Raw genomic sequence first — 13,488 nt, 5'->3', positions numbered from 1 at the left:
TGTTATTTTTTTTTCTAATGCTTTTGTTAAAAAAAAGGAATATTAAATAATGATGATGTTAGTTTAAGATGAAGTGAGAGTTGGGGGAGAGAACTGGATAGGCACTACTTCCTGAAAGTCATCTGCTACGTGTGAGTTATTTCACAACCATTTTCTTTTTGGGAGTTACCACATTGCGCGGTTTAGACAGGAGGGGGTATTTTTAACCTCCTACCCGTTTTTTTTCTTTTTTTTGTATTATTAGATTAAAGAGTGAAGGGTTTTTTTTGTGTTTATAAAAAAAAACATAAGAAAGTATTTCATTGTTTAAAAAACTAAAAATTGATGTGGTTTTTTTTTGTAAAGTTTATTCAGTAGATAAGGAATATTTGAAATTTAAATGTGAATGGGATGGATAAGTTTTTTTTAATATTTTTTCTTTAACTTTAAGGTGAAAGGAGTGGTAATTCTGGTGTATATTATTTTGCTATTTTAGTTATAGAACGAAGGGAATAATGGCGAAAGTTATAAATTGAATTGTACAATTCTTAATGAAGGTTGAATTTTGTTTGTGGTTTATGCTCCATTTGTTGAAGATATAGATTTCGTTGTAGATGTGTTTTTATTATTTGGATATCTGAATTTTAACGTAATGATTGGGGATATTTAAATGTGGTATTGGAGCTTTTATTGGAGTAAAAGGGAAAAATGGTGGAAGAGTACTAAAATTGAATTGTACAATGCTTAATGAGGTTTGAATTTTGTTTTAAGATGGTGGTTTATGTGACTAATATGATGATAGATGTGAAGTTAGTTGATATTTGGTGAAGGTTTATCTCTATAGAGAAAGTTTTTTTTTCATCTTTTTTTTCTCATGCTACAATTTTTTTTAAAGAATTGATTATTGTTTAAGAATTTTTGATAGACAATGTTACTAACTTTACTAATTTTTTATATTAAGTTTGAGTTAAATATATGTTTTATCTTAACTCTGTTTGTTAAATATATGCATTTAAGTTTGATTTAAATATGTTTTTTAAGTCTTATATCTTAGTATTAATTACTTCTCTTTTTGTTAGTATTTTAATCGGTTATGTTTTTGTTTTTTTTGTAAGTGGGTTTTTTTCTCACATATATTATTAACTTTATTAATTCTTCACTCTTTATTTTGGGGGGAAAGGAGGGGTTGGATTAATTTGAGTTGGGATATTAATGTGTAATAATTATTGGGGAGGGTATAGTTTATTTAGATTACTGATACTGTATTGTAATTTTATTATTTTATTCTTAATTTTTTTAAATGTAATCCTATATGTTATTCATGTTATAAAATCTTAAATAAAGTTTAAAAAAAAAAGAAAATTTGGTGCAACGTAGGAATTCACCAGTACTGCACCATCTGCTCAACATTTGGAAGAAGATTCACGTAGAAAGGAATAAAATAAATTATCAACTACCAAAATTAATATTGACACAAAATCAACTAATTCCTTTCACAATAAATAACCTTTCCTTCAGAGAATGGGAGAGAAAAGGGATCAAAAGAATAGAAAATTGTTTTACGGGAAATAAATTATTATCTTTTGAACAAATGAAGTACAAATATGGTATAACTCACAATACAAGGTTTGCATACCATGAACTGAAAACCTACTTGAAGGACAAATTGGGAAACAGTCTGAGGTTACCAGAAGGAAGCAATTTTGAATATGTGATTACAGACACAATGATAATTTAAAAATGTATAACAAACATGTACATCAAACTGCAAGAAAAGGAGAATGAGGAAACAAACTGTAAACCTAAACAAAAATGGGAACAAGATCTAAACATAAAGATAAAGAATGAAACATGGGAAAAGCTATGCTCCAGAACTATGAGAAATACAATAAACACGAGGTTACGCATGATACAATATAATTGGTTACACAGGCTATACATCACACCCCAAAAGTTAAATAAATGGGACCCAACAGTATCAGTTAGATGTTTTTGCTGTAAGAAGGAAATGGGAACAACAGTACATGCAATTTGGGCATGTGAGAAAGTGGAAAAGTTTTGGGAAGATCTAAACCAGATATTAAATAAAATCACAAAAAGCAATATACCAAAAAACCCAGAGATCTTCCTTCTAAGTAATATGAGAAATAAAGAATTTGGACTCGATTTGGATGGAGCTCATAAAAGATTTATTATGATAGCCCTAGCTGTAGCAAAAAAATGTATTATGTCAACCTGGAAATTAGAAGACAACTTGAGAATACAACAATGGTACATAGAAATAAATAAATATATTCCATTAGAAAAAATAACATATAATTTAAGAAATAACCATAAATGAAATACAATAGAGAAATCCTACCATGGACCTCCACCACCTAAAATGACAGAAGGAGAAGACAACGAAATGAACTGACTCAGTATATAAAAGTAAAAGATAAAAATTTCTTGTTTATTTTAAGTGACGACATTGTTTAACAGATTTAATGTATCTTATAGATTGAACTTTGAATAAATGGGAAGGGGGGGAGAGGGAGGGAGGGAAGGGAGGGTGGAAAAGGGGAGAAAATGACACTGTATATATTCAAGAGAAAAATGTCTGTATGTATTTTGGTCAGTATGGTTTATTGTGTGGAAAATAAAAAATTTAAAAAAAACAGTACTTGGTGAATGCAACATTTAAATCTTTCCAGCATCTAACAACAATAAAGGCAGCAAAATGTACTCTTGAACTGGTGAACAAGATTTAGTTTAAATAACAAATTATTTAAATGTGGGTTGTACAGGCATGAAGTAGCTTATACCCAGAAAGAGCTAGTGAAGAGTTTTATCCTTTGCCCCTCTGCTCTTATATCTTGCAAAGGTAAAGGAGGCTAAATGGCTCATCATGTCATTCCAGTTCAGACAGATCAGTGTGGGTTACCTTCTCAGCTCTCAGTCCATAGCTGTGTAGTTTTTGGCTCATAAAATATCAATTCAATTCAACATTCAACATTGACTACAGAGAAAGTGGCAAATTCTGATACTATTAAACAAGCAGTATTGAAAGCTTTTGAGTTGGTTCCAGAAGCATATAGACAAAAACTTAGGAGTTTGGTGAAAACATAGAATCTGGATTACACCTGGATGAGAGAGACGTAGAGATGTGGTGGAAAACGGCTAGATTAGTGGACGAATTTGCCCTAATTCACAAAAATACATTTCAGAATAGTACACCTGTTCAGAAAGTTAACGTGGAACAGATTAATAAGCCTATTCAGAAGGTTTATGTGGAGCAGATGAGTAAACATGAAATTAAGTCTGGAGAGAATGTTAAGAGAAAAGATGAAGGTAATGTGGGAAAGGACAGAACATCTGGATTTGTATGTCATTTTTGTCAGAAACCTGGTCATGTTATTGTGAATTGCCTTGTATTGAAAAAGAGATGAGAAAAGCGGGTTTTACCAGAAGCATGTATTCAGACAGTGGAATTTAAGGAGAGCAGATGTTCCAAACTGGTAAAGGTGTCATGGATGTTTTCAAATCTTTTGTGTCAGAGGGCTTGGTTTCAGTAAAGGAGGGAGAATCACAGGTTCCAGTTAAAACACTTAGAGATACTGGGGCTGCTCAGTCATTGTTGGTACAAGGGATTTTATCTCTGGATCAAAGAACTGACACAGGGAGACAACTTTGATTAAAGGTGTTGGAGGTGAGGTGGAGTGCTGAATTCAGAATTAGTTAAAGGACCTGTTGTAGGAGGAGTAATTTCAAAGTTACCCATGCAGGGTGTCTCATTTTTATTAGAGAATGATTTGACAGAGGATAAAGTTGGGTCAGTATGAGATTAACAAATCGGCCTAGTATGGATGAGGTTGAAGAGGATTGTAAGATTATATCCTGCATGTGCTCTAACAAGGTCTTTGTTTAAGAAATTGATGAGAGCTAAGGAAGATCCAGTTGATAGAGACTTGCTTCGTGCTTCAGAAATAATTTTGAAAGAGCAGGGTAATTGTGAGAGTGAGGATTTCTCTTTGTCAAGGGAAGAGTTAATTCAGCAACAGGAAATAGATACAGATCTTGTTGACTTAAGGGACAAACCAGTAAATGAACAGGAAATTAAAGAAATGGCTTGTGGATAAAGGGTGAATTGTTGAAACCTTATTTAGAGGAAAAAGGGTAGTGCAGAACAATCTGTCTCAGATGTTAGTTGTTGACAGGGTTGAGGAAGTTAATGGAAACAGAATCTTGTGAGGGTGTAGAGTTCGTCGAAAGAACCAAAGACTTGTTGATCCAAACCAAGGCTTTTATTAGCAAAAGACCGGAGCTCTTCACAGGTGGCCGACCAGTCCGGAATGATCCGACCTGGCTAGGGACACAACCCTTTAAGGCCCAGACAGTAGGCGTGGCTTAGCTCTCAGCCAATCGCTGTAAGCACAGTCTAGATACAGTAACTATATACACTATGTACATTGGTGATAGATCTGTACTATCACATTCACCCCTTCTTGGAGAACTGACCCTGGGAAAAAAAAACAAAAACGAGGGAGAGAATGAAAGGAAGGGGTAGGTCAAGGACTGTAGCGATCAGGGGGTCTGACCATCCGGCGTGACCGCCGTGGGGCCGGGATTGGGGTCGCTGGAGTGGTGTCGCCAGAGGGCTCGTCGGGTGCGACTGCTCCGTCGCTCAATTCCCCAGTCGTGTTGTCGGCAGGGTGGCCCGGGTCATTGGGGTGCTGTTGGTCCTTCTGTTGCGGCACAGGGCCTGGAGAATAAAGTGTTGGGGAAGGTTGGGTTGGGGGGTTTGCTGGGTCTACAGCGTCCTGAGCTAGGTCCCGCACCGAAACAGCGTCCTCCCACCTGTCTGGGAACTCAACGTAGGCGTAATGTGGGTTCGCGTGGAGTAGAGTCACTCGGTCGACCAAGGGGTCGTTCTTTGAGTGCCGGACGTGGCGTCGCAAAAGGACGGGGCCAGGGACGGTGAGCCATGCCGGTACAGTGGTTCCTGATTCGGATTTCCTCAGGAAAAGGAACATCCTTTCGTGGGGGGTGGCATTTGTTGCAGTACATAGGAGGGAGCGGATGGAGTGTAAGGCACTAGTGAGAACCTCCTGCCAGTGAGAGGTGGGGAGACCTTTAGACCGGAGAGCCAGTGTAACCGCTCTCCATATGGTGGCATTCTCCCTCTCGACCTGGCCGTTACCGTGTGGGTTATAGCTCGTGGTCCTGCTTGAAGCAATACCACACTCCAGAAGGTACTGTCGCAGCTCTGCGCTCATGAATGAGGACCCCCTATCACTGTGGATGGAATTGGGGTACCCGAAGATGGTGAAAATACTGTGAAGGGCCTGTATCACTGAGGTGGCAGTGGTGTCTGGGCAGGCCACAGCGAATGGGAAGCGGGAGTACTCGTCAATAGCTGTAAGGATGTAGGTATTATGGTTGGTCGACGGTAGGGGCCCCTTAAAGTCTACGCTAAGACGCTCGAAGGGGCGGGTGGCTTTGATAACGTGGGAGTTATCCGGACGGAAGAAGTGGGGCTTGCATTCAGCGCACACCGAACAGGCTCAGGTCATGGAGCGGATCTCCTCGACTGTGTAGAGTAAGTTGCGCACCTTGACAAAGTGAGAAAACCTAGTGACCCCTGGATGACAGAGCGCCTCATGGAGTTTCCGTAGTCTGTCCATCTGTATGCTGGCGCACGTCCCCCTGGAGAGCGCGTCAGGCGGGTCGTTGAGCTTACCAGGCCGGTACAGGATGTCATAGTTAAAGGTGGAGAGTTCGATTCTCCATCTGGCGATTTTGTCGTTTTTTATCTTACCACGCTGGGTTTTGCTGAACATGAAGGAGACCGCGCGTTGATCAGTCAACAGTGTAAAGCGCCTCCCAGCGAGGTAATGTCTCCAACGACGCACCGCTTCAACTATGGCCTGGGCCTCCTTCTCGATCGAGGAGTGTCTACTCTCCGGACCCTGGAGGGTTCTGGAGAAGAAGGCTGCAGTCTGACCGGCCTGGTTCAAGGTGGCTGCCAGGGCGAAGTCGGATGCATCGCTCTCGACTTGAAACGGGACAGACTCATCGATCGCGTGTAGCGTCGCAGCAGCGATGTCGGATTTGATTCGATTGAAAGCCGCTGTGGCTTCGGTCGAGAGGGGAAAGGAGGTGGTCTTGATAAGAGGACGCGCCTTGTTGGCGTAGTGTGGAACCCATTGGGCGTAATACGAGAAAAGGCCCAGGCAACGTTTGAGAGCTTTCTGGGTATGTGGCGGGGGTAAGTCCATTAGGGGACACATGCGGTCAGGATCTGGCATGACTATCCCGTTCTCCACCACAAACCTAGAATAGCGAGTCGTGTGGTCCGGAAGACACACTTGTCCAAATTGTAAGTCAGGTTCAGCCGACGGGCAGTTTGAAGAAATTTGTATAGGTTGGCATCGTGGTCCTGCATGTCGTGGCCGCAGATGGTGATATTGTCCAGATACGGAAGGTAGCGGTTAGCCCGTTCTGGTCCACCATCCTGTCCATTTCCCGCTGGAAGACCGCGACACCATTCGTGACCCCAAATTTCTCGTACCCTGAGAAATTGATATAGCCGCCCATTTGCTTCAAAGGCCGTGAATGGTCGGTCCTCGCAGCGGATCGGGAGCTGGTGGTAGGCCAAACGTAGGTCAATAGTGGAGAAAATGCGGTATTGGGCGATCTGGTTCACCACATCCGTGATGCGTGGTAGGGGGTACGCATCCAGATGCGTGAAGCGGTTAATGGTCTGGCTATAGTCGACCACCATCCGTAGTTTTTCCCCATTCTTGACAACCACCACCTGGGCTCTCCAGGGGCTTGAACTGGGTTCGATGATGCCCTCATCCAGCAATCTACGCACCTCACTCCTAATGAATTGCCTGTTTTCGTAACTATATTGCCGACTTTTGGTGGCCACAGGCTTCCAGCCAGGGGTGAGGTTTGTGAAGAATGCTGGCGGGGCAATCCGGAGTGTGGAAAGGCCGCAGGATTGGCCCCGCGGCACGGGGGCGGGTTGCTCGGGTGCTTCGGGGGTGGGGCGATGGCAGACCGAGAGGGGGGCGTGGGGTCCCCCAAAGTGTAGGGACACCGTTTGGAACTGACACTGGAAGTCTAATCCCAGCAACACTGGGGCGCACAATTGGGGAAGGACGAATAATTTGAAGTGGGTGACCATTACGCCCCGTACTTCCAGCGTGGCGATGCAATACCCCTTTATCCTAGTCGAGTGCGACCTCGTCGCTAATGAGATCCTCTGGGTAGTGGGGATAATGTCAAGTCCCCAACGGAGAGCCAGATCTGGCTGGATAAAAATATCAGTTGACCCAGAGTCAAATAAGCAATTGCTGTAGTGTCCATGCACTTTAATCAGTTCCATTGCTCTGGTGAGGGGATGAGAGCATTGCTGGTTTAGTGTTATTGAAGCAGTTGACAGGGGAGTTTTGCGCGATGACGTCACGCAACGGGATGACGTCACGCCACGGGATGACGTCATGCCACGGGATGACGTAGTCAACGCTCGAGGAGCAGGTTGGAGGTCCTCCCGGAAGTGCTGTTGTGGCGGCGTTGGTGGGTGAATGGTAAGTCGTGGGGTTTGTAGTTGCTCGCGATTGGCGGTGGGTAGGTCGTTGGTCGCGGCGGTCGGGCCCTGGCGGTCGTCGGCGATGGACTCTAGGGTGAGCACCTGGTTGGCCGCGGGGGTGGCTGTGGCAGTGGTAGCAGCGGCGGTAGCGTCGGCCCCGGGAGTGTCTGTGGCGGCGGCAGCAGCGGCGGTAGCGTCGGCCCTGGGGGTGTCTGTGGCGGCGGCAGCAGCGGCGGTAGTGTCGAGTGTTCCGCACGGGGGCGAGAGGCGGGCCAACACCATGGTTGCGAGGGTGGGCTGCCCCTTCCGGGTTCGGCGTCTCCGTGACGTCAGGCGTTGCCGTGCAGGGGAGCCCTCGCTCTCATTGGACGAGAGCTCTGGGGAAGAAGAGTTTGAATGGGATAGTGGCGATTGGGCTTCACACGAGGCACTGTGTTTGCTGGCGGCCATTTTAGACCTACAGACTGCAGCAAAATAGCCCTTTTTAAGGCACTTCTGGCACCTGGCATTTCTTGCTGGGCACTGGGACCTGCTGTGCTTGTCCCTCCCGCAGAAATAACATTTTGGGTTCGCACGGGGCAGGGTAGCAGCAGCCGACAGGCCGTCAGTATCTCGGGGGGTGGTCGGGTAGAAGGGCACTCTACTCACATCAGAACGAGGGGTCCAGTCCCGAGAGAGCTCAGTGGACTTTAAGGCTGCATCCTCCATTGTGATTGCAATCCGGGCCACGTCCTCTAGTTTTTCTACCCCTTGTTCGAGCAAGCGCAGCCTCACTTCATTCGATCGGAGCCTGGCCACATAGGCATCCCGGACGAGATCATTTGTGATCTCGGCAGCAGTTTTGTCCACACAGTTACAGTCCTTGCCCAATGCCTTTAATACTTGTAAATATGCCCTGCTGGACTCGTTGGGCTGTTGCTTCCTCGAAGCAAGCACGAGCCGGGCATGAACTCTGTTCACCGGTTGATTATACAGTTCTTTCAGTACCTTTATGGCTGCGGTGTAAGTGGTCTCATCCTGGATGTTCTCGTAGACTCTCAAGGACACCATAGACAGCAATGCTGTTAGACGCTGGTTATCCTCCTCCACCTCAATGAGTCTCAGGAAGTTTTCAAAGTTCAGCAGCCAGAAGTTAAAGGCTTTGAAGGCTGTAGCTGACTGTGGATCGATATCAAGTTTTTCTGGCCGAGTTAAACGCTCCATCCCTTTCAAAAAAAATTCTTTTTTTTCTAATAAAATTGTAGAGCTCGTCGAAAGAACCAAAGACTTGTTGATCCAAACCAAGGCTTTTATTAGCAAAAGACCGGAGCTCTTCACAGGTGGCCGACCAGTCCGGAATGATCCGACCTGGCTAGAGACACAACCCTTTAAAGCCCAGACAATAGGTGTGGCTTAGCTCTCAGCCAATCGCTGTAAGCACAGTCTAGATACAGTAACTATATACACTATGTACATTGGTGATAGATCTGTACTATCACAGAGGGTAACCTTAAAGAAACCATGATATCTGTGCACCTGTCGAACTCCAATTGGAGTTCCAGATGGAACTGTTAGGTTCAGTACCGATTAAAGGAAGGTTAATTCAGTAACTAAAACAAATGCTTATCCTATTCTGAGAATAGGTGACTGTATTGATAAAATTGGGAAAGCTAAATTTCTGACTAAGTTGGATTTGTTGAAGGGTTACTGGTGTGTGCCTTTAACTGAGAGAGGGAAGAATATTTCAGCTTTTGTAACTCCATCCAGTTTATATGAGTATGTGTTCCCTTTTGTCATGAAAAATGTCCCTGCAAAATTCCGAAGGATGATTAATTCAGTAATCCAAAGGTTAACACACACAGATGCTTATAATGATGACTTGATCACAAAAAGTGACACATGGGAAGAACATCTAAGGGAATTGGACAAATTGTCTGCAAGATTATCCAAAGCAAACTTAACTGTTAATTTAGCAAAAAGCGAATTTGCAGATGCCACTGAAACATACTTGGGTCATGTAGTTGGTCATAGCAAAGTTGTACCTATTCAAGCTAAGATGAATGCAATTTCTGAGTTTCCTATTCCCAATGGCAAGAAAGCAGTGAGAAAGTTTTTAGGAATGGCAGGATATTATAGGAAATTTTGCAGAAATTTTCTGAGTTTGTGTTTCCTTTAACCAACCATTTGAAGAAAGGAGAGAAATTTATATGGACTCAAGTTTTTCAGACAGCTTTGGAAAATTTAAAGGAGATACTATGCCATTGCCCTGTGTTAAAATCTCCTGATTTTGACAATCCATTTTTTTTGCAGTGGATAACAGTGAGGGAGCAGCAAGTGCAGTTTTATTACAAAAACAATGAAATTGACATCCAGTTGCCTACTTTACAAAAAAATTCAATGTTCATCAAAGGAATTATTCCACTATTGAAAAAGAACTGTTGTGTCAGATATATTTAGAATTTTGGAATTTGCTCAATGTATATGCACCTAATGAAGAGGATCAAAAATTTATGCAAGATATCTTTTTGAAGATTGCAGATACGCAGGGGAATATACTGATAGGAGGGGACTTTAACCTTAATTTGGACTCAAAGATGAATAAAACTGGAAAAAAGACTAGCAGAAAGAACAAAGTAACCAAATTTATGGTTAAATCGATGCAGGAAATGCAACTTTTGGATATATGGAGGAGACAACACCCAAAGGAGAAGGAATACTTATATTATTCGGGTAGACATAAAACACACTCAAGGATAGACCTGTTCCTGTTGTCAGCCCACATCCAAGGGAGAGTTAGAAAAACGGAATATAAAGCTAGATTGTTATCGGATCACTCACCCCTGTTATAAGCAATAGAGCTGGAGGACATCACACGGACAACGTATAGATGGAGATTAAACTCCATACTACTTAAAAGACAGGATTTTAGAGATTCATTGAGCGACAAATTAAAATGTACTTTGAAATAAATACAGAATCAGTGAAAGATAAATTTATACTATGGGATGCAATGAAAGCGTTTATCAGAGGGCAGATAATAAGTTATTTAACTAAGATGAAGAAGGGCTACAATCGGGAAATAGAACAGCTGGAAAGGGAAATAGCAAGTACAGAAAAAGAATTAGCAACAAGGGAAGATACAACAAAAAGAAGAGAATTGGCAGACAAAAAATAAAACACTACAAACGTACAAAGTGGAGAAGAACATAATGAAGACAAAACAGAAGTTTTATGAGCTAGGAGAAAAAATGCACAAAATACTAGCTTGGCAGCTTAAAACAGAACAAACTAAAAGAATGGTATTGGCATCAAGGAAAAAGGACGAACAAATTATGTATAACCCAACGGAGATCAATGAAAACTTCAAGAAATTCTACGAGCAATTATATCGAAATAAGAACGAAGGGAAAGAAGACAAAATAGATGAGTTCCTAGCTAAAATTGAACTACCAAAATTGCAAGAAGATGAGCAAAACAAATTAATAAAATCATTTGAAATAGAGGAAATACAGGATATATAAAAAAAACTACTGAACAATAAAACGCCGGGAGAGGACACACTCCCAATAGAATTCTATAAAACATTTAAAGACTTATTAATTCATCCTCTCCTGGAAGTAATGAACCAGATTGAAGAAACACAAAACATGCCAGATTCATGCAAAACAGCAATAATTACAGTAATACCAAAGACAGGGAAAGATCCACTAACACCAGCATCGTATAGACCAATATCTCTACTCAACACAGATTATAAGATAATAGCTAAACTATTAGCAAACAGATTGGCCGACTGTGTACCAAAAATAGTAAAACTCGATCAAACTGGATTTATTAAGAAAAGACGAACAATGGACAATAACTGTAAGTTCATTAACTTAATCCATACAGTACAAGGAAACAAGACGCCAACAGTGGCGATTGCCTTCGATGCAGAGAAAGCCTTTGACAGAGTAGAATGGAATTATTTATTCAAAGTACTACAGAGGATCAACCTACCAGAGAAATATATTAATTGGATTAAAGTATTATATAAGGAACCATTGGCGAAGGTGACAGTAAATGGATATATATCAAACCAATTTAAATTAAGCAGGTCAACTAGGCAGGGATGTCCACTATCTCCCTCACTGTTCGCTTTAGCAATAGAACCACTAGCAGAACTGATAAGAACAGAAAATAAGAGGGACAAAAATAAAAGAGAAGGAATATAAAATCAGTCTATTTGCAGATGACATCATAGTATACTTAACAGAACCAGAATAATCAATAAAAAAATTACATAAGAAATTGAAGGAATATGGAGAAGTATCGGGGTACAAGATCAACGCAAATAAAAGTGAAGCGATGCCAATGAATAATGCAGATTTCACAAAGTTTAAGAAAGAATCACCATTTAAATGGCAAACACAAGCAATCCGATACCTAGGTATTCAACTAGATAATAATCTAGGCCATCTATACAAATTAAATTATCAGCCATTAATGAAGAAATTACAAGATGACTTAGAACATTGGAAAGATTTACCACTAACATTGATAGGAAGGGTAAATTGCATTAAAATGAATATCTTCCCAAGGATACAATACCTATTTCAATCATTACCAATTCACCTGACAGAGAAATTCTTCAAGGAGCTAAATAATAAGGAAATTCTTATGGAAAGGGGGTAAACCGAGGATAGCACTAGACAAATTAACAGAATGGTACAAACAAGGAGGCTTACAACTACCAAACTTTAAGAATTATTATAGAGCAGCACAATTAAGATACCTATCAGATTTTTATCAAACAAGAGAAAAACCAGATTGGACCAAATTAGAGCTAGATAAAATAGGGGAGAAGGTACCTGAACATATACTATATCAGTGGGATGAAAAGCTGGTGCAACATAGGAATTCACCAGTACTGCACCATCTGCTCAACATTTGGAAGAAGATTCAAGTAGAAAAGAAAAAACAAATTATCAGCTACCAAAATTAATATTGACGCAAAATCAACTAATCCCTTTCACAATAGATAACCTTTCCTTTAGAGAATGGGAGAGAAAAGGGATCAAAAGAATAGAAAATTGTTTTACGGGAAATAAATTATTATCTTTTGAACAAATGAAGTACAAATATGGTATAACACACAGTACGATGTTTGCATACCACGAACTGAAAACCTACTTGAAGGACAAATTGGGAAGCAGGCTGAGGTTACCAGAAGGAAGCAATTTTGAATATGTGATTACAGACACAATGATAATTAAAAGATTTATAACAAACATGTACATCAAACTGCAAGAGAAAGAGAACGATGAAATAAACTAAAAACCCAAACAAAAGTGGGAACAAGATCTAAACATAAAGATAAAGAATGAAACATTGGAAAAGCTATGCTCCGGAACTATGAGAAATACAATAAACACGAGGTTACGCATGATACAATATAATTGGTTACACAGGCTATACACCATGCCCCAAAAGTTAAATAAATGGGACCCAACAGTATCAAATAGATGTTTTGGCTGTAAGAAGGAAATGGGAACAACAGTACATGCTATTTGGGCATGTGAGAAAGTGGAAAAGTTTTGGGAAGATCTAAATCAGGTATTAAATAAAATCACAAAAAGCAACATACCAAAAACTCCAGAGATTTTTCTTCTAAGTAATATAAGAAGAGCTGGCATTCAGAGCCAGCTCTTCAGCGCTTGACGTCCTGCTTTGCGGAAACTGCCAAAATGTTTGGCCTGGAAGTCAGCCTGAAGAAAACTGAGGTCCTCCATCAGCCAGCTCCCCACCATGACTACCAGCCCCCCCACATCTCCATCGGGCACACAAAACTCAAAATGGTCAACCAGTTTACCTATCTCGGCTGCACCATTTCATCAGATGCAAGGATCGACAATGAGATAGACAACAGACTCGCCAAGGCAAATAGCGCCTTTGGAAGACTACACAAAAGAGTC

General features: G+C 41.3%; 1 protein-coding gene across 7 annotated transcripts in view; it reads right to left on the bottom strand.

Annotated features, from left to right (window-relative positions):
• Nucleotides 1-13,488, bottom strand: part of colec10 (collectin sub-family member 10 (C-type lectin)) — a 94,139-nt gene that overhangs the window by 74,156 nt on the left and 6,495 nt on the right. For 3 of the 7 annotated variants that reach the window (XR_011352079.1, XM_069920585.1, XM_069920584.1), the window contains exon 1: nt 8,204-8,833. The exons of 1 other annotated variant lie outside the window; for it this stretch is intronic. Coding sequence is in view for 5 of the 6 variants with exons in the window: in XM_069920585.1 (XP_069776686.1) it covers nt 8,204-8,758 (555 nt within the window). In the remaining variant the exon portion in view is untranslated. Of the gene's footprint in view, nt 1-8,203; nt 8,834-13,488 lie in introns of those variants that run through there. 3 more of the 7 variants (XM_069920586.1, XM_069920582.1, XM_069920583.1) reach the window with 3 other exon arrangements.

This window comes from Narcine bancroftii, chromosome 2 (genome assembly GCF_036971445.1).
Source record: "Narcine bancroftii isolate sNarBan1 chromosome 2, sNarBan1.hap1, whole genome shotgun sequence".
NCBI lineage: Eukaryota > Metazoa > Chordata > Chondrichthyes > Torpediniformes > Narcinidae > Narcine > Narcine bancroftii.
The sequence above is the reverse complement of the archived record's forward strand: the minus strand, read 5'-3'. Positions and strand labels throughout refer to the sequence as shown.